The 24430-nt window shown below is 50.5% G+C and overlaps 1 protein-coding gene across 2 annotated transcripts in view; it reads right to left on the bottom strand.

Moving 5' to 3' along the window:
• FAAH (fatty acid amide hydrolase) overlaps window positions 1-24430 on the bottom strand; it is a 56377-nt gene that overhangs the window by 29723 nt on the left and 2224 nt on the right. For both annotated transcript variants that reach the window (XM_066598046.1, XM_066598047.1), the window contains exons 2-4: window positions 21049-21162; window positions 20778-20921; window positions 20412-20545 (exon numbers count right to left, since the gene is read on the bottom strand). In XM_066598046.1, coding sequence (XP_066454143.1) covers window positions 20412-20545; window positions 20778-20921; window positions 21049-21162 — 392 coding nt within the window. The remainder of the gene's footprint in view (window positions 1-20411; window positions 20546-20777; window positions 20922-21048; window positions 21163-24430) is intronic.

Genomic DNA, 24430 nt, shown 5'->3' with positions numbered 1-24430 from the left:
CTGCCTGCAGACACTACTACATACAGCACTTCTATACTGACCCCCCTGCAGACACTACTACATACAGCACTTCTATACAGACCCCCCTGCAGACACTACTACATACAGCACTTCTATACTGACCTGCCTGCAGACACTACTACATACAGCACTTCTATATGGACCCCCCTGCAGACACTACTACATACAGCACTTCTATACTGACCCCCCCCTGCAGGCACTACTACATACAGCACTTCTATACTAACCCCCCTGCAGACACTACTACATACAGCACTTCTATACTGACCCCCCTGCAGACACTACTACATACAGCACTTCTATACTGACCCCCCTGCAGACACTCCTTCATACAGCACTTCTATACTGACCCCCCTGCAGACACTACTACATACAGCACTTCTATATTGACCCCCCTGCAGACACTACTACATACAGCACTTCTATACTGACCCCCCTGCAGACACTCCTTCATACAGCACTTCTATACTGACCCCCTGCAGACACTACTACATACAGCACTTCTATATTGACCCCCCTGCAGACACTACTACATACAGCACTTCTATACAGACCCCCCTGCAGACACTACTACTTACAGCACTTCTATACAGACCCCCCCTGCAGACACTACTACATACAGCACTTCTATACAGACCCCCCTGCAGACACTACTACATACAGCACTTCTATACTGACCCCCCTGCAGGCACTACTACATACAGCACTTCTATACTGACCCCCCTGCAGGCACTACTACATACAGCACTTCTATACTGACCTGCCTGCAGACACTACTACATACAGCACTTCTATACTGATCCCCCTGCAGACACTACTACATACAGCACTTCTATACTGACCCCCCTGCAGACACTACTACATACAGCACTTCTATATGGACCCCCCTGCAGACACTACTACATACAGCACTTCTATATGGACCCCCCTGCAGACGCTTCTACATACAGCACTTCTATACTGACCCCCCTGCAGGCACTACTACATACAGCACTTCTATACTGATCCCCCTGCAGGCACTACTACATACAGCACTTCTATACTAACCCCTCTTCAGACACTACTACATACAGCACTTCTATACTGACCCCCTGCAGGCACTACTACATACAGCACTTCTATACTGACCCCCCTGCAGACACTACTACATACAGCACTTCTATATGGACCTCCCTGCAGACACTACAACATACAGCACTTCTATACTGACCCCCCTGCAGACACTACTACATACAGCACTTCTATACTGACCTGCCTGCAGACACTACTACATACAGCACTTCTATACAGACCCCCCTGCAGACACTACTACATACAGCACTTCTATACTGACCTGCCTGCAGACACTACTACATACAGCACTTCTATACTGACCTGCCTGCAGACACTACTACATACAGCACTTCTATACTGACCCGCCTGCAGACACTACTACATACAGCACTTCTATACTGACCCCCCTGCAGACACTACTACATACAGCACTTCTATATAGACCCCCCCCCTGCAGACACTACTACACACAGCACTTCTATACTGACCCCCCCTGCAGGCACTACTACATACAGCACTTCTATACTGACCTGCCTGCAGACACTACTACATACATCACTTCTATACTGACCCCCCCTGCAGACACTACTACATACAGCACTTCTATACTGACCCCCCTGCAGACACTCCTTCATACAGCACTTCTATACTGACCCCCCTGCAGACACTACTACATACAGCACTTCTATACTGACCCCCCTGCAGACACTCCTTCATACAGCACTTCTATACTGACCTCCCTGCAGACACTCCTTCATACAGCACTTCTATACTGACCCCCCTGCAGACACTACTACATACAGCACTTCTATATGGACCCCCCTGCAGACACTACTGCATACAGCACTTCTATATGGACCCCCCTGCAGACACTACTACATACAGCACTTCTATACTGACCGCCCTGCAGACACTACTACATACAGCACTTCTATACTAACCCCCCTGCAGACACTACTACATACAGCACTTCTATACTAACCCCCCTGCAGACACTACTACATACAGCACTTCTATACTGACCCCCCTGCAGACACTACTACATACAGCACTTCTATACTGACCCCCCTGCAGACACTACTACATACAGCACTTCTATACTGACCCCCCTGCAGACACTACTACATACAGCACTTCTATACTGACCCCCTTGCAGACACTACTACATACAGCATTTCTATACTGACCCCCCTGCAGACACTACTACATACAGCACTTCTATACTGACCCCCTGCAGACACTTCTACATACAGCACTTCTATACTGACCCCCCTGCAGACACTACTACATACAGCACTTCTATACTGACCCCCCTGCAGACACTACTACATACAGCACTTCTATACTGACCCCCCTGCAGACACTACTACATACAGCACTTCTATACTGACCCCCCTGCAGACACTACTACATACAGCACTTCTATACAGACCCCCCTGCAGACACTACTACATACAGCACTTCTATACAGACCCCCCTGCAGACACTACTACATACAGCACTTCTATACTGACCCCCCTGCAGACACTACTACATACAGCACTTCTATACTGACCCCCCTGCAGACACTACTACATACAGCACTTCTATACTGACCCCCCTGCAGACACTACTACATACAGCACTTCTATGCTAACCCCCCTGCAGACACTACTACATACAGCACTTCTATACTAACCCCCCTGCAGACACTACTACATACAGCACTTCTATATGGACCCCCCTGCAGACACTACTACATACAGCACTTCTATATGGACCCCCCTGCAGACGCTACTACATACAGCACTTCTATACTGACCCCCCTGCAGACACTACTACATACAGCACTTCTATACGGACCCCCCTGCAGAAACTACTACATACAGCACTTCTATATGGACCCCCCTGCAGACACTACTACATACAGCACTTCTATACTGACCCGCCTGCAGACACTACTACTTACAGCACTTCTATACTGACCCCCCTGCAGACGCTACTACATACAGCACTTCTATACTGACCCCCCTGCAGACACTACTACATACAGCACTTCTATACTGACCTGCCTGCAGACACTACTACATACAGCACTTCTATACAGACCCCCTGCAGACACTACTACATACAGCACTTCTATACTGACCCCCTGCAGACACTACTACATACAGCACTTCTATACTGACCCCCTGCAGACACTACTACATACAGCACTTCTATACAGACCCCCCTGCAGACACTACTACATACAGCACTTCTATACTGACCCTCCTGCAGACACTACTACATACAGCACTTCTATACTAACCCCCCTGCAGACACAACTACATACAGCACTTCTATATTGACCCCCCTGCAGACGCTACTACATACAGCACTTCTATACTGACCCCCTGCAGACACTCCTACATACAGCACTTCTATACTGACCCCCCTGCAGACACTACTACATACAGCACTTCTATATGGACCCCCCTGCAGACACTACTACATACAGCACTTCAATATAGACCCCCCTGCAGACACTACTACATACAGCACTTCTATACTGACCCCCCTGCAGTCACTACTACATACAGCACTTCTATATGGACCCCCCTGCAGACACTACTGCATACAGCACTTCTATACTGACCTGCCTGCAGACACTGCTACATACAGCACTTCTATACAGACCCCCCTGCAGACACTACTACATACAGCACTTCTATACGGACCCCCCTGCAGACACTACATACAGCACTTCTATACTGACCCCCCTGCAGGCGATACTACATACAGCACTTCTATACTGACCCCCCTGCAGACACTCCTACATACAGCACTTCTATACTGACCCCCTGCAGACACTACTACATACAGCACTTCTATACAGACCCTCCTGCAGACACTCCTACATACAGCACTTCTATACTGACCCCCTGCAGACACTACTACATACAGCACTTCTATACTGACCCCCCTGCAGACACTACTACATACAGCACTTCTATACTGACCTGCCTGCAGACACTACTACATACAGCACTTCTATACTGACCCCCCTGCAGACACTACTACATACAGCACTTCTATACTGACCCCCCTGCAGACGCTACTACATACAGCACTTCTATACAGACCCTACTGCAGACACTACTACATACAGCACTTCTATACAGACCCCCCTGTAGACACTACTACATACAGCACTTCTATACTGACCCCCCTGCAGACACTACTACATACAGCACTTCTATATGGACCCCCCTGCAGACACTACTACATACAGCACTTCTATATGGACCCCCCTGCAGACACTACTACATACAGCACTTCTATACTGACCCCCCTGCAGACACTACTACATACAGCACTTCTATACTGTCCCCCTGCAGACACTACTACATACAGCACTTCTATACAGACCCCCCTGCAGACACTACTACATACAGCACTTCTATACTGACCCCCCTGCAGACACTACTACATACAGCACTTCTATACTGACCCCCCTGCAGACACTACTACATACAGCACTTCTATACTGACCCCCCTGCAGACATTCCTACATAGAGCACTTCTATACTGACCCCCCTGCAGACATTCCTACATAGAGCACTTCTATACTGACCCCCCTGCAGGCACTGCTACATACAGCACTTCTATACTGACCCCCCCTGCAGACGTTACTACATACAGCACTTCTATATTGACCCCCCTGCAGACACTACTACATACAGCACTTCTATACTGACCTGCCTGCAGACACTACTACATACAGCACTTCTATACTGACCCCCCTGCAGACACTACTACATACAGCACTTCTATACAGACCCCCCTGCAGACACAACTACATACAGCACTTCTATACTGACCTGCCTGCAGACACTACTACATACAGCACTTCTATATGGACCCCCCTGCAGACACTACTACATACAGCACTTCTATACTGACCCCCCCCTGCAGGCACTACTACATACAGCACTTCTATACTAACCCCCCTGCAGACACTACTACATACAGCACTTCTATACTGACCCCCCTGCAGACACTACTACATACAGCACTTCTATACTGACCCCCCTGCAGACACTCCTTCATACAGCACTTCTATACTGACCCCCCTGCAGACACTACTACATACAGCACTTCTATATTGACCCCCCTGCAGACACTACTACATACAGCACTTCTATACTGACCCCCCTGCAGACACTCCTTCATACAGCACTTCTATACTGACCCCCTGCAGACACTACTACATACAGCACTTCTATACTGACCCCCCTGCAGACACTACTACATACAGCACTTCTATATTGACCCCCCTGCAGACACTACTACATACAGCACTTCTATACAGACCCCCCTGCAGACACTACTACTTACAGCACTTCTATACAGACCCCCCTGCAGACACTACTACATACAGCACTTCTATACAGACCCCCCTGCAGACACTACTACATACAGCACTTCTATACTGACCCCCCTGCAGGCACTACTACATACAGCACTTCTATACTGACCCCCCTGCAGGCACTACTACATACAGCACTTCTATACTGACCTGCCTGCAGACACTACTACATACAGCACTTCTATACTGATCCCCCTGCAGACACTACTACATACAGCACTTCTATACTGACCCCCCTGCAGACACTACTACATACAGCACTTCTATATGGACCCCCCTGCAGACACTACTACATACAGCACTTCTATATGGACCCCCCTGCAGACACTTCTACATACAGCACTTCTATACTGACCCCCCTGCAGGCACTACTACATACAGCACTTCTATACTAACCCCTCTTCAGACACTACTACATACAGCACTTCTATACTGACCCCCTGCAGGCACTACTACATACAGCACTTCTATACTGACCCCCCTGCAGACACTACTACATACAGCACTTCTATATGGACCTCCCTGCAGACACTACAACATACAGCACTTCTATACGGACCCCCCTGCAGACACTACTACATACAGCGCTTCTATACTGACCCCCCCTGCAGGCGCTACTACATACAGCACTTCTATACTGACCCCCCTGCAGACACTACTACATACAGCACTTCTATACTGACCCCCCTGCAGACACTACTACATACAGCACTTCTATACTGACCCCCCTGCAGACACTACTACATACAGCACTTCTATACTGACCCCCCTGCAGACACTACTACATACAGCACTTCTATATGGACCCCCCTGCAGACACTACTACATACAGCACTTCTATACGGACCCCCCTGCAGACACTACTACATACAGCACTTCTATACTGACCCCCCCTGCAGGCGCTACTACATACAGCACTTCTATACTGACCCCCCTGCAGACACTACTACATACAGCACTTCTATACTGACCCCCCTGCAGACACTACTACATACAGCACTTCTATACTGACCCCCCTGCAGACACTACTACATACAGCACTTCTATATGGACCCCCCTGCAGACGTTACTACATGCAACACTTCTATACTGACCCCCCTGCAGACACTACTACATACAGCACTTCTATACTGACCCCCCTGCAGACACTACTACATACAGCACTTCTATACTGACCCCCCTGCAGACACTACTACATACAGCACTTCTATATGGACCCCCCTGCAGACACTACTACATACAGCACTTCTATATGGACCCCCCTGCAGACACTACTACATACAGCACTTCTATACGGACCCCCCTGCAGACGCTACTACATACAGCACTTCTATACTGACCCCCCTGCAGACACTACTACATACAGCACTTCTATACTGACCCCCCTGCAGACACTACTACATACAACACTTCTATACTGACCCCCTGCAGGCACTACTACATACAGCACTTCTATACGGACCCCCCTGCAGACGCTACTACATACAGCACTTCTATACTGACCCCCCTGCAGACACTACTACATACAGCACTTCTATACTGACCCCCCTGCAGACACTACTACATACAACACTTCTATACTGACCCCCTGCAGGCACTACTACATACAGCACTTCTATACTGACCCCCCTGCAGACGCTACTACATACAGCACTTCTATACTGACCCCCTCTGCAGGCGCTACTACATACAGCACTTCTATACAGACCCCCCTGCAGACACTACTACATACAGCACTTCTATACTGACCCCCCCTGCAGGCGCTACTACATACAGCACTTCTATACTGACCCCCCTGCAGACACTACTACATACAGCACTTCTATATGGACCCCCCTGCAGACACTACTACATACAGCACTTCTATACTGACCCCCCTGCAGGCGCTACTACATACAGCACTTCTATACTGACCCCCTGCAGACACTACTACATACAGCACTTCTATACTGACCCCCCTGCAGACACTACTACATACAGCACTTCTATACTGACCCCCCTGCAGACACTACTACATACAGCACTTCTATACTGACCCCCCTGCAGGCACTACTACATACAGCACTTCTATACAGACCCCCCTGCAGACACTACTACATACAGCACTTCTATACTGACCCCCCTGCAGACACTACTACATACAGCACTTCTATACTGATCCCCCTGCAGACACTCCTACATACAGCACTTCTATACTGACCCCCCTGCAGACAATACTACATACAGCACTTCTATACTGACCCCCCTGCAGACACTACTACATACAGCACTTCTATATTGACCCCCCTGCAGACACTACTACATACAGCACTTCTATACTGACCCCCCTGCAGACACTACTACATACAGCACTTCTATACTGACCCCCCTGCAGGCACTAGAACATACAGCACTTCTATACTCACCCCCCAGCAGGCGCTACTACATACAGCACTTCTATACTGACCCCCCTGCAGACACTACTACATACAGCACTTCTATACAGACCCCCCTGCAGACACTACTACATACAGCACTTCTATACTGACCCCCCTGCAGACACTACTACATACAGCACTTCTATACTGACCCCCCTGCAGGCACTAGAACATACAGCACTTCTATACTCACCCCCCTGCAGGCGCTACTACATACAGCACTTCTATACTGACCCCCCTGCAGACACTACTACATACAGCACTTCTATACTGACCCCCCCTGCAGGCGCTACTACATACAGCACTTCTATACTGACCCCCCCTGCAGGCGCTACTACATACAGCACTTCTATACTGACCCCCCTGCAGGCGCTACTACATACAGCACTTCTATACAGACCCCCCTGCAGACACTACTACATACAGCACTTCTATACTGACCCCCCCTGCAGGCGCTACTACATACAGCACTTCTATACTGACCCCCCTGCAGACACTACTACATACAGCACTTCTATACTGACCCCCCCTGCAGGCGCTACTACATACAGCACTTCTATACTGACCCCCCTGCAGACGCTACTACATACAGCACTTCTATACTGACCCCCTGCAGGCGCTACTACATACAGCACTTCTATACTGATCCCCCTGCAGGCGCTACTACATACAGCACTTCTATACTGACCCCCTCTGCAGGCGCTACTACATACAGCACTTCCATACAGACCCCCCTGCAGACACTACTACATACAGCACTTCTATACTGACCCCCCCTGCAGGCGCTACTACATACAGCACTTCTATACTGACCCCCCTACAGGCGCTACTACATACAGCACTTCTATACTGACCCCCTCTGCAGGCGCTACTACATACAGCACTTCTATACTGACCTGCCTGCAGACACTACTACATACAGCACTTCTATACTGACCCCCTCTGCAGGCGCTACTACATACAGCACTTCTATACTGACCTGCCTGCAGACACTACTACATACATCACTTCTATACTGACCCCCCTGCAGACACTACAACATACAGCACTTCTATACTGACCCCCCTGCAGACGTTACTACATACAGCACTTCTATACTGACCCCCCTGCAGACACTACTACATACATCACTTCTACACTAACCCGCCTGCAGACACTACTACATACAGCACTTCTATACTGACCCCCCTGCAGACACTACTACATACAGCACTTCTATACTGACCCCCCTGCAGACACTACTACATACAGCACTTCTATACTGACCCCCCTGCAGACACTACTACATACAGCACTTCTATACTGACCCCCCTGCAGACACTCCTTCATACAGCACTTCTATACTGACCCCCCTGCAGACACTACTACATACAGCACTTCTATACTGACCCCGCCTGCAGACACTACTACATACAGCACTTCTATACTGAACCCCCTGCAGACACTCCTTCATACAGCACTTCTATACTGACCCCCCTGCAGACACTACTACATACAGCACTTCTATACTGACCCCCCTGCAGACACTACTACATACAGCACTTCTATATTGACCCCCCTGCAGACACTACTACATACAGCACTTCTATACTGACCCCCCTGCAGGCACTACTACATACAGCACTTCTATACTGACCCCGCCTGCAGACGCTACTACATACAGCACTTCTATATGGACCCCCCTGCAGACACTACTACATACAGCACTTCTATATGGACCCCCCTGCAGACACTACTACATACATCACTTCTACACTAACCCGCCTGCAGACACTACTACATACAGCACTTCTATACTGACCCCCCTGCAGACACTACTACATACAGCACTTCTATACTGACCTGCCTGCAGACACTACTACATACAGCACTTCTATACTGACCCCCCCTGCAGACACTACTACATACAGCACTTCTATACTGACCCCCCCTGCAGGCGCTACTACATACAGCACTTCTATACTGACCCCCCTGCAGACACTACTACATACAGCACTTCTATACTGACCCCCCTGCAGACACTACTACATACAGCACTTCTATACTGACCCCCCTGCAGGCACTCCTACATACAGCACTTCTATACTGACCCCCCTGCAGACACTACTACATACAGCACTTCTATACTGACCCCACTGCAGACGCCACTACATACAGCACTTCTATACTGACCCCCCTGCAGACACCACTACATACAGCACTTCTATACTGACCCCCCTGCAGACACAACTACATACAGCACTTCTATACTGACCCCCCTGCAGACACAACTACATACAGCACTTCTATACTGACCCCCCTGCAGACACTACTACATACAGCACTTCTATACTGACCCCCCTGCAGACACTACTACATACAGCACTTCTATACTGACCCCCCTGCAGGCGCTACTACATACAGCACTTCTATACTGACCCCCCTGCAGACGCTACTACATACAGCACTTCTATACTGACCCCCCTGCAGACACTACTACGTACAGCACTTCTATACTGACCCCCCTGCAGGCGCTACTACATACAGCACTTCTATACTGACCCCCCTGCAGGCGCTACTACATACAGCACTTCTATACTGACCTGCCTGCAGACACTACTACATACAGCACTTCTATACTGACCCCCCCTGCAGGCGCTACTACATACAGCACTTCTATACTGACCCCCCTGCAGACACTGCTACATACAGAACTTCTATACAGACCCCCCTGCAGACACTACTACATACAGCACTTCTATACAGACCCCCCTGCAGACACTACTACATACAGCACTTCTATACTGACCCCCCTGCAGACGTTACTACATACAGCACTTCTATACTGACCCCCCTGCAGACACTACTACATACAGCACTTCTATACTGACCCCCCTGCAGGCGATACTACATCCAGCACTTCTATACTGACCCCCCTGCAGACACTCCTACATACAGCACTTCTATACTGACCCCCCTGCAGACACTACTACATACAGCACTTCTATACTGACCCCCCTGCAGACACTACATACAGCACTTCTATACTGACCCCCCTGCAGGCGATACTACATACAGCACTTCTCTACTGACCCCCCTGCAGACACTACTACATACAGCACTTCTATACTGACCCCCCTGCAGACACTACTACATATAGCACTTCTATACTGACCCCCCTGCAGACACTACTACATACAGCACTTCTATACTGACCCCCCTGCAGTCACTACTACATACAGCACTTCTATACTGACCTGCCTGCAGACACTACTACATACAGCACTTCTATACTGACCTGCCTGCAGACACTACTACATACAGCACTTCTATACTGACCCGCCTGCAGACACTACTACATACAGCACTTCTATACTGACCCCCCTGCAGACACTACTACATACAGCACTTCTATACTGACCCCCCTGCAGACACTACTACACACAGCACTTCTATACTGACCCCCCCCTGCAGGCACTACTACATACAGCACTTCTATACTGACCTGCCTGCAGACACTACTACATACATCACTTCTATACTGACCCCCCTGCAGACACTACTACATACAGCACTTCTATACTGACCCCCCTGCAGACACTCCTTCATACAGCACTTCTATACTGACCTCCCTGCAGACAGCACTTCTATACTGACCCCCCTGCAGACATTACTACATACAGCACTTCTATACTGACCCCCTTGCAGACACTACTACATACAGCATTTCTATACTGACCCCCCTGCAGACACTACTACATACAGCACTTCTATACTGACCCCCTGCAGACACTTCTACATACAGCACTTCTATACTGACCCCCCTGCAGACACTACTACATACAGCACTTCTATACTGACCCCCCTGCAGACACTACTACATACAGCACTTCTATACTGACCCCCCTGCAGACACTACTACATACAGCACTTCTATACTGACCCCCCTGCAGACACTACTACATACAGCACTTCTATACTGACCCCCCTGCAGACACTACTACATACAGCACTTCTATACTGACCCCCCTGCAGACACTACTACATACAGCACTTCTATACTGACCCCCCTGCAGACACTACTACATACAGCACTTCTATACTGACCCCCCTGCAGACACTACTACATACAGCACTTCTATACTGACCCCCCTGCAGACACTACTACATACAGCACTTCTATACTGACCCCCCTGCAGACACTACTACATACAGCACTTCTATACTGACCCCCCTGCAGACACTACTACATACAGCACTTCTATATGGACCCCCCTGCAGACACTACTACATACAGCACTTCTATATGGACCCCCCTGCAGACGCTACTACATACAGCACTTCTATACTGACCCCCCTGCAGACACTACTACATACAGCACTTCTATACTAACCCCCCTGCAGACACTACTACATACAGCACTTCTATACTGACCCCCCTGCAGACACTACTACATACAGCACTTCTATATGGACCCCTCTGCAGACACTACTACATACAGCACTTCTATACTGACCCCCCTGCAGACACTACTACATACAGCACTTCTATACGGACCCCCCTGCAGACACTACTACATACAGCACTTCTATACTGACCCCCCTGCAGACACTACTACATACAGCACTTCTATACTAACCCCCCTGCAGACACTACTACATACAGCACTTCTATACTGACCCCCCTGCAGACACTACTACATACAGCACTTCTATATGGACCCCTCTGCAGACACTACTACATACAGCACTTCTATACTGACCCCCCTGCAGACACTACTACATACAGCACTTCTATACGGACCCCCCTGCAGACACTACTACATACAGCACTTCTATACTGACCCCCCTGCAGACACTACTACATACAGCACTTCTATACAGACCCCCCTGCAGACACTACTACATACAGCACTTCTATACTGACCCTCCTGCAGACACTACTACATACAGCACTTCTATACTAACCCCCCTGCAGACACTGCTACATACAGCACTTCTATATTGACCCCCCTGCAGACGCTACTACATACAGCACTTCTATATGGACCCCCTGCAGACACTCCTACATACAGCACTTCTATACTGTCCCCCTGCAGACACTACTACATACAGCACTTCTATACTGACCCCCCTGCAGACACTACTACATACAGCACTTCTATACTGACCCCCCTGCAGACACTACTACATACAGCACTTCTATACTGACCCCCCTGCAGACACTACTACATACAGCACTTCTATACTGTCCCCCTGCAGACACTACTACATACAGCACTTCTATACTGACCCCCCTGCAGACACTACTACATACAGCACTTCTATACTGACCCCCCTGCAGGCACTACTACATTCAGCACTTCTATACTGACCCCCCTGCAGACACTACTACATACAGCACTTCTATACTGACCCCCCTGCAGACGTTACTACATACAGCACTTCTATACTGACCCCCCTGCAGACACTACTACATACAGCACTTCTATACTGACCCCCCTGCAGACACTACTACATACAGCACTTCTATACTGACCCCCCTGCAGACATTCCTACATAGAGCACTTCTATACTGACCCCCCTGCAGACATTCCTACATAGAGCACTTCTATACTGACCCCCCTGCAGGCACTAGAACATACAGCACTTCTATACTCACCCCCCTGCAGGCACTAGAACATACAGCACTTCTATACTCACCCCCCTGCAGGCACTGCTACATACAGCACTTCTATACTGACCCCCCCTGCAGACGTTACTACATACAGCACTTCTATATTGACCCCCCTGCAGACACTACTACATACAGCACTTCTATACTGACCCCCCTGCAGACACTACTACATACAGCACTTCTATACTGACCCCCCCTGCAGACACTACTACATACAGCACTTCTATACTGACCCCCCTGCAGACACTACTACATACAGCACTTCTATACTGACCCCCCTGCAGACACTACTACATACAGCACTTCTATACTGACCCCCCTGCAGACACTACTACATACAGCACTTCTATACTGACCCCCCTGCAGACACTACTACATACAGCACTTCTATACTGACCCCCCTGCAGACACTACTACATACAGCACTTCTATACTGACCTGCCTGCAGACTCTACTACATACAGCACTTCTATACTGACCCCCCTGCAGACACTACTACATACAGCACTTCTATACAGACCCCCCTGCAGACACTACTACATACAGCACTTCTATACTGACCTGCCTGCAGACACTACTACATACAGCACTTCTATATGGACCCCCCTGCAGACACTACTACATACAGCACTTCTATACTGACCCCCCCTGCAGGCACTACTACATACAGCACTTCTATACTAACCCCCCTGCAGACACTACTACATACAGCACTTCTATACTGACCCCCCTGCAGACACTACTACATACAGCACTTCTATACTGACCCCCCTGCAGACACTACTACATACAGCACTTCTATACTGACCCCCCTGCAGACACTACTACATACAGCACTTCTATACTGACCTGCCTGCAGACTCTACTACATACAGCACTTCTATACTGACCCCCCTGCAGACACTACTACATACAGCACTTCTATACAGACCCCCCTGCAGACACTACTACATACAGCACTTCTATACTGACCTGCCTGCAGACACTACTACATACAGCACTTCTATATGGACCCCCCTGCAGACACTACTACATACAGCACTTCTATACTGACCCCCCCTGCAGGCACTACTACATACAGCACTTCTATACTAACCCCCCTGCAGACGCTACTACATACAGCACTTCTATACTGACCCCCCTGCAGACACTACTACATACAGCACTTCTATACTGACCCCCCTGCAGACACTACTACATACAGCACTTCTATACTGACCCCCCTGCAGACACTACTACATACAGCACTTCTATACTGACCTGCCTGCAGACTCTACTACATACAGCACTTCTATACTGACCCCCCTGCAGACACTACTACATACAGCACTTCTATACAGACCCCCCTGCAGACACTACTACATACAGCACTTCTATACTGACCTGCCTGCAGACACTACTACATACAGCACTTCTATATGGACCCCCCTGCAGACACTACTACATACAGCACTTCTATACTGACCCCCCCTGCAGGCACTACTACATACAGCACTTCTATACTAACCCCCCTGCAGACACTACTACATACAGCACTTCTATACTGACCCCCCTGCAGACACTACTACATACAGCACTTCTATACTGACCCCCCTGCAGACACTACTACATAAAGCACTTCTATACTGACCCCCCTGCAGACACTCCTTCATACAGCACTTCTATACTGACCCCCCTGCAGACACTACTACATACAGCACTTCTATACTGACCCCCCTGCAGACACTCCTTCATACAGCACTTCTATACTGACCCCCCTGCAGACACTACTACATACAGCACTTCTATATTGACCCCCCTGCAGACACTACTACATACAGCACTTCTATACAGACCCTCCTGCAGACACTACTACATACAGCACTTCTATACTGTCCCCCTGCAGACACTACTACATACAGCACTTCTATACTGACCCCCCTGCAGACACTACTACATACAGCACTTCTATACTGACCCCCCTGCAGACACTACTACATACAGCACTTCTATACAGACCCCCCTGCAGACACTACTACATACAGCACTTCTATACAGACCCCCCTGCAGACACTACTACATACAGCACTTCTATACAGACCCCCCTGCAGACACTACTACATACAGCACTTCTATGCTGACCCCCTGCAGACACTCCTACATACAGCACTTCTATACTGACCCCCTGCAGACACTCCTACATACAGCACTTCTATACTGACCCCCCTGCAGACACTGCTACATACAGCACTTCTATATTGATCCCCCTGCAGACACTACTACATACAGCACTTCTATATGGACCCCCCTGCAGACACTACTACATACAGCACTTCTATACTGACCCCCCTGCAGACGTTACTACATACAGCACTTCTATACTGACCCCCCTGCAGACACTACTACATACAGCACTTCTATATTGACCCCCCTGCAGACACTACTACATACAGCACTTCTATACTGACCCCCCTGCAGACACTACTACATACAGCACTTCTATATTGACCCCCCTGCAGACACTACTACATACAGCACTTCTATACTGACCCCCTTGCAGACACTACTACATACAGCACTTCTATACTGACCCCCCTGCAGACACTACTACATACAGCACTTCTATACAGACCCCCCTGCAGACACTACTACATACAGCACTTCTATACTGACCCCCCTGCAGACACTACCACATACAGCACTTCTATACAGACCCCCCTGCAGACACTACTACATACAGCACTTCTATATGGACCCCCCTGCAGACACTACTACATACAGCACTTCTATATGGACCCCCCTGCAGACACTACTACATACAGCACTTCTATACTGACCCCCCCCCCTGCAGGCACTACTACATACAGCACTTCTATACTAACGCCCCTGCAGACACTACTACATACAGCACTTCTATACTGACCCCCCTGCAGACACTCCTTCATACAGCACTTCTATACTGACCCCCCTGCAGACACTACTACATACAGCACTTCTATATTTACCCCCCTGCAGACACTACTACATACAGTACTTCTATACAGACCCTCCTGCAGACACTACTACATACAGCACTTCTATACAGACCCCCCTGCAGACACTACTACTTACAGCACTTCTATACAGACCCCCCTGCAGACACTACTACATACAGCACTTCTATACAGACCCCCTGCAGACACTACTACATACAGCACTTCTATACTGACCCCCCTGCAGGCACTACTACATACAGCACTTCTATACTGACCCCCCTGCAGGCACTACTACATACAGCACTTCTATATGGACCCCCCTGCAGACACTGCTACATACAGCACTTCTATATTGACCCCCCTGCAGACACTACTACATACAGCACTTCTATATGGACCCCCCTGCAGACACTACTACATACAGCACTTCTATACTGACCCCCCTGCAGACACTACTACATACAGCACTTCTATACTGACCCCCTTGCAGACACTACTACATACAGCACTTCTATACTGACCCCCTTGCAGACACTACTACATACAGCACTTCTATACAGACCCCCCTGCAGACACTACTACATACAGCACTTCTATACTGACCCCCCTGCAGACACTACTACATACAGCACTTCTATACTGACCCCCCTGCAGACACTACTACATACAGCACTTCTATACTGACCCCCCTGCAGACACTACTACATACAGCACTTCTATACTGACCCCCTTGCAGACACTACTACATACAGCACTTCTATACAGACCCCCCTGCAGACACTACTACATACAGCACTTCTATACTGACCCCCCTGCAGACACTACTACATACAGCACTTCTATACTGACCCCCTTGCAGACACTACTACATACAGCACTTCTATACAGACCCCCCTGCAGACACTACTACATACAGCACTTCTATACTGACCCCCCTGCAGACACTACTACATACAGCACTTCTATACTGACCCCCTGCAGACACTCCTACATACAGCACTTCTATACTGACCCCCCTGCAGACGCTACTACATACAGCACTTCTATACTGACCCCCTGCAGACGCTACTACATACAGCACTTCTATACTGACCCCCCCTGCAGGCGCTACTACATACAGCACTTCTATACTGACCCCCCTGCAGACACTACTACATACAGCACTTCTACATTGACCCCCTGCAGACACTACTACATACAGCACTTCTATACTGACCCCCCTGCAGGCACTACTACATACAGCACTTCTATACTGACCCCCCTGCAGACACTACTACATACAGCACTTCTATACTGACCCCCTTGCAGACACTACTACATACAGCACTTCTATACTGATCCCCCTGCAGGCACTCCTACATACAGCACTTCTATACAGACCCCCCTGCAGACACTACTACATACAGCACTTCTATACTGACCCCCCTGCAGACACTCCTACATACAGCACTTCTATACTGACCCCCCTGCAGACACTACTACATACAGCACTTCTATACTGACCTGCCTGCAGACACTACTACATACAGCACTTCTATACTGACCCGCCTGCAGACACTACTACATACAGCACTTCTATACTGACCCCCCTGCAGACACTCCTACATACAGCACTTCTATACTGACCCCCCTGCAGACACTACTACATACAGCACTTCTATACTGACCCCCCTGCAGACACTACTACATACAGCACTTCTATACTGACCCCCCTGCAGACACTACTACATACAGCACTTCTATCCTGACCTGCCTGCATATATTATAACATAGTTGGAGGGTCACCAGCGGGCGCGTCTCTGTTTACGGCGTCAGCGAGGATCTGCAGCGGTGGAGCAGTATGGAGTCCTTGCCTTCCTGCAGTTACTTTATGGTTGGTGCTGACAGATCACAGGAGCGCCGGCGGATCTCCTCCTACAGCGACCCACTTGCTTCCCTCGTTTGGTCGTTATGTCATAGGACGGGCTGATGTGACACTCGTACCCAACAACATGGAAGACAGTCCCTGCAAACGGCAGACGTCACCCGGATATTCCCAGATCCCCCTTGTCACATGACCAGTGATGAACGGCACAACACGCAACATTCACGGTCAGCGGATCGGGGCGCTCAAATGACGGCCGCTCCGCAATATCGCACAGGAAGGTCTCCAGACACAAAATATGTTGATGAAGTAGGCGGAGCAAAGCACAACGCAGCCCGGAGGACGCGAACAGTCATGGAGGCGCAAAAGTAATAAGGATGGAGACATAAGAGCAAAGACGGATTATACATCCTGTGCGCCGCCGCAGGCACCGCCGGACACGCAGGCCACAATTCGCTGCGGGATTGCAACAGGATTGAAAAAATTAAATTGTCCGGATGGCCGACCCTCCTGAGCAATCAGTGACGCAACATTGTAACACGCAAGAAAGACATCCAGAACTTACATCGTATCACCGGCACCGCGTCATAGAATTATAGAAACCTAGACTGGTAGAGTTCAAAGGGACCCCCCAGGGTCATCGGGTCCCCCCAGGGTCATCGGGTCCCCCCAGGGTCATCGGGTCCAACCCCCTGCTCAGTGCAGGATCACTAAATCATCCCAGACAGATGTCTGTCTGGCCCCTGAACACTTCCATTGAAGGAGAACTCCCCACCTCCCGTGGCAACCTGTTCCACTCATTGATCCCCTCACTGTCTAATATCTCATCTGTGTCTCCTCCCATAGAGACTCCACATGCTCATCTTCCTCCCATAATGTGGGATTAAACAGGATTTTACCTAAAGACAAGCCCCTCCCCTTTTTTGTTTTTCACGTTTGCACTGGCCCCTCCTGAATGGTGTGTATGCTCAGTATTGTGTTGTGAGCGTCTTTCATGTTGCAAGAATGATGTGTATTGCACAGCTGCAGCACTGGAAGGGTTAAGTGTCTGCTATGTGGATGACTGTCTGGTTTTGTATCTTTTTGTCTGTGACTTGATGATGCTACGTAGATACACGTTTTTGCAGGCGGTGAGAGAGGAGAGTCTGTTCTGTCCGGCCAGAGGGAGGAGGACAAGGCAGCTGTGGGTACCTTCAGCCCATAGAGATAGAATGGAGGAGGCCGAGGGGATGGCCTAGTGAATGTGGGGGGACTACTACTCCCAGAAGTTCTGCAGCGTGCTCCCGTCTGTGGATGTGAACCGGTAGAGGAAGCAGTGGTGCGGCCGGACCTACAGATAACCGATGCTGTGGTTTCTCCCGACGTCCCGAGTCCTCCCAGTCACATCATTTTCCAAGAAGATGCTGCATTGTACTGTTCAAGTTAAGTAAAGCATGCGGTCGGCCGCCCGTGTCTTAACCAGTGCCCGTGTGTGCGTGGATTTACTCCGTCACCCAGGAATCCCCCGCTGTGCAAGAAACGGTGGCGTCACGAGAAAAAACAGGACTAAAGGTAATCCAGCATTGGGGCCCCATTTATTAACCTGCCCTCGGCCCTTGGACGTGTCACCTGTTACCCTCCGGGTGGGAGACGGTAGAGCCCCTGTGACAGGACCCAGACTCTACCCCGCTGTCTGTAGGCTCCTCCCTTACTGCACGATCCCTTCGGAACAGACTGTAACCCTGTAAGTTCACCGCCCAGGCACAGCTTTCAGCCAACCAGGTCTCCGTTACTCCCACTATGTCAGAGTTTTCCTCAGGCATCGTTACTTCTAGTTCGTCTACTATATTGGTCAGACGTCCAGCATTAGTATACAGTTTAGAAGGCTTTGGGTATTAGATGTATCTCTACTAACTGTTCTATCAGTTTGCACCACTCCAACCCCACTCTCATTACTTAGTCCCAGGTCACTATCTACCCCTCCGTCCGTCTAGTTGCCCTCCTCTCTCTCTCACCCAGGGCCCCTCATGCCACCCAGTAGCCCACCCCTCATCGCTGTGGCAGTCAGCAACTTTACTTCAGCATGCACTGTGGGATGTTGGTTTTCACGAACGGCAGCGCTCCCTGCTTCTTCAGCACCTGGACAATGACACAGTCTTCTACAGCCGGACACTCCAGATTCTTCATTAACCCCAACGTGGTGTCGTGGCCCTAAAGAACATGGAAAATTATACCGACACCTGCGGTGTCCGGACCCTCAGCTAGCTATGACCATGAAGCTTCTACATGTATCCTCGGGGGCGGGACAAGTATTCACAAACCTGCAGCGCCATCTGCCGGAGTGAAGCCACTATTACACCACCGGTTTTGTGTGTCTACACCTCCCCCCCCTCCCCTCCTGATCAGTAAGCCACAAAGGTGTGACATCACTGCGCAGGGCTACCTTGTAATTATAGTTATCCTTCACACTGATGGGGACCCCGTAGAGTGGCCCCCTGCTCGTCTGCTCTTGAAGTCTCTGCAGCTGCAGCTCACACTCCGGCAGGAAGTCGGTGACACAGTTCACCTCTTGGGTCACTTGCAGCGCCTGCGGAGAAACAAAGGAGTCATGTGATCAGTGATCGGAAACCCAAACTCCAGCCAAGACATAAAAAATCCATTGGCCCTTCCAAGCGCCGAGTCATGAGGGGCCCACAGCTCCTGATGTCACTCACCTTGGTCAGGTAGGTGTGCAGCACCATCTCAGGGGTCAGTGTCCCGTCCCTCAGCTTCTCCGTGAGCTCCAACAGGGACAGCAACAGGACGGACGACGGATCAGTCACAGGATGCTGGAACCCAAGAGAGCGTCAGGTTAGATAAGCAATGACCCCCAGGACAATGCTACCTGAAGGCCTGCAGAGCATCACACCTGGACAGGAGGGGACCATCTGACAACTGCAGGGACTGCAGGGGTGACAACTAATCTCCCCCCCCTTCCCTCCATGGGCGTCTCCTCATAGCTCCCCCCCCCTCCCCTCCATGGGCGACTCCTCCCTGTCTGTGAATGTCTGAGATATGCCTGGATAATGTAGCAATTTGTGTTGCCACATGGGTATGCAAGATATTTGTGGGAGCAAGGTGGAAAAGACTGCAGAGAGTGAGGGAGTAGATTCAGAGTGGGAGAGTGTGTCGGCCACATGGGTATACCTTCAACCCTCATGTGGTGAAAAATAAAGAGGAAGAGCGGTATCCTGATGGTCTAATTCCAGGACCCCTATCCTAGGAGAGAGAAAGATTGTCTGTCCAGGAGCGAGTCATACAGATAACTAGGACTGTAGGCCCAGTGTCATCCTGTGTCCAGGAGTGTTTGTGTCCAGGAGCAGAGTCATACAGATAACTAGGACTGTAGACCCGGTGTCATCCTGTGTCCTAGAGTGTGTGTGTGTCCAGGAGTGGAGTCATACAGATATCTAGGACTGTAGGCCCAGTGTCACCCTGTGTTCGGAGTCTGTGTGTCTAGGAGAGGTACCTTACAGATAACAAGGACTGTAGGCTCGCTGTCATCCTGTGTCCAGGAGCGGAGTCATACAGATAACTAGGACTGTAGACCCGGTGTCATCCTGTGTCCCGTACTGTATGTGTCCAGGAGTGGAGTCATACAGATAACTAGGACTGTAGGCCCGGTGTCATCCTGTGTCGGCTCCCCTGACCTCTGTCCTTGTTCTTCCTGCACTGGTGTGTGAACTGTACCCACAGAACATTGTGATATTGATCTGGAGATATTCTCTCTACAAGTAACGTGCCAGTTGTTGACCGTTCCCAGCAGCTGAGTTTGGCACATCAACCGTATGTGGACTCTCTTATTTTACTGTCGGATATCCTATGGCGCAAGGAGCGGTGGCATCACCCGTGACAAAAGTCTTTTAGTCCACTACATCAGGGGTCCCCAACCACCGGGCCGCGGACCGGGGCCGGGCCGTTGGATGTTCAGCGCCGGTCCGCAGCACCGCCAGGAAATTTTGCTCTAAACACAAGGCCCGCGGCCCGAATCCGGACCGCTGCCTTGTGTTTTGGGGCCGCGGACGCCGCTGACCACTGAAGCGATTACCAGCGGGGGCGCCGCAGCTCCCCGCTGGTAATTGTGCTGATCCCGGCGCACACTGACGTCTGTGCAGCCAGGATTCTCCTCCCAGAGTCCCCTGCTCATTAGTTCCGCAGGAGAGGACTCGGGGAGGAAGCGTTCCGGGCTGCACACTGACGTCAGGGCAAGCAGACAGAGAGCGACAGCAGGGAGGAGGTAAGTATATGGGTTGGGGGGGCTACCTATTACTGGGGGGTCTGCTTATTACTGGGGGGGGGGACCTGCTTATTACTGGGGGGGCTACTTTTTACAGGGTAAGGGGCTGCTTATTACTGGGGGGGCTGGTTATTACAGCGGGAAGGGACTGCCTATTACTGGGGGGGGGGTTATTACTGGGGAAGGGGCTGCCTATTACCGGGGTGGTGGTAATTACTGGGGAAGGGGCTGCCTATTACTGGGGAAGGGGCTGCCTATTACTGGGGAAGGGGCTGCCTATTACTGGGGAAGGGGCTGCCTATTACTGGGGAAGGGGCTGCCTATTACTGGGGAAGGGGCTGCCTATTACTGGGGAAGGGGCTGCCTATTACTGGGGAAGGGGCTGCCTATTACTGGGGAAGGGGCTGCCTATTACTGGGGAAGGGGCTGCCTATTACTGGGGAAGGGGCTGCCTATTACTGGGGTGGTGGTAATTACTGGGGGGGGGGGGTTATTACTGGGGAAGGGGCTGCCTATTACCGGGGGGGTGGGGGCTGCCTATTACCGGGGGTGGGGTGGGGTGGTGGCTGCCTATTACCGGGGGTGGGGTGGTGGCTGCCTATTACCGGGGGTGGGGTGGTGGCTGCCTATTACCGGGGGTGGGGTGGGGGCTGCTCATTACCAGGGGGGGGGGGGGGCTGCTTATTACCGGGGGGGGGCTGCTTTTTACCGGGGGGGGGGGGCTGCTTTTTACCGGGGGGGGGGGGCTGCTTACTGTGGGGGCTACTTATTACAGGGGAAGGGGCTGCTTATTATTGGGGGGGGCTGCCTATTATTCGGGGGGGGGGGGGACCTGCCTATTACGTGGGGGGGGACCTGCCTATTACTGTGGGGGGCTACGTATTACTAGGGGGGAGCTACTTATTACAGGGGGAGGGGCTGCTAATTACTGAGAGGTGGGGGCTGTCTATTACTGAGGGGGGGGGGGGATAAATTATATGCTGCCCTATGTGTGTGCTGGGGAGGGGGGTGGATAGACTATATACAGCCCTATGTGTGTGCTGCCAGGACATTCTAAATGTCATAATTACATAAGAATGCACTAAACTCCAACCCCCTTCATAGCCCCGCCCCATATAACCAAAGCCCCGCCCATGTCCCACCCAACCCTGCAAGGCCTTGTAAAAATGGTCTTGCTGGAAGCCGCTCCCTGGTGCCAAAAAGGTTGGGGACCCCTGCACTACATCATGTATTCAGATAATCGCTACCTCAGCATTGCCTGGAGAGTGTCACACGCGTCCCTCCGGGGAAGAGTTGGTAGTGCCACCGTGACATCCTCGATGGCTACGCCACCATCTCCTCAGTGGTGTGCCTCGGTCGCAGTAACACAACATCAGTTCGGTGGGCTGCCCTACACCTCAAAAAGTGAGCCACATAGGTCCTGCCACCCTGGGCTCCGCCGGCTTTTAAAGCCGCACTATGTGAATAATACATATTAGTTGGATTTTGGCCAAAAGGCACCGTGTATCTACTGCGCTGTGCAGGAGTATACACCAAGCAGCCACCGCTATTATTGTATCTTGTCACCACCGGAAGCTAGGGGTGTGACAGGAGTTGCATGGAGCACACGCCCCCGTCACGCCGCTAGCTCCTGATTGGGTGATTTCTCTAAGGTCCTCGCAGTAGCGTCTGCATACATTTTTCCCTGGGCTGCACGGTTAGAGTTAGGGGTTTGTCTTCAGGTGAGGCCTCCATTATTAGCGGTAAATACTTCCATGTTGCAGGGGTAAGAAGGAAGCATTACCAGTGAATAAACTAAGCCTCACCTCAAGACAAACCCC

This window comes from Eleutherodactylus coqui, chromosome 3, assembly GCF_035609145.1.
Source record: "Eleutherodactylus coqui strain aEleCoq1 chromosome 3, aEleCoq1.hap1, whole genome shotgun sequence".
Classification (NCBI taxonomy): Eukaryota; Metazoa; Chordata; class Amphibia; order Anura; family Eleutherodactylidae; genus Eleutherodactylus; species Eleutherodactylus coqui.
The sequence above is the reverse complement of the archived record's forward strand: the minus strand, read 5'-3'. Positions and strand labels throughout refer to the sequence as shown.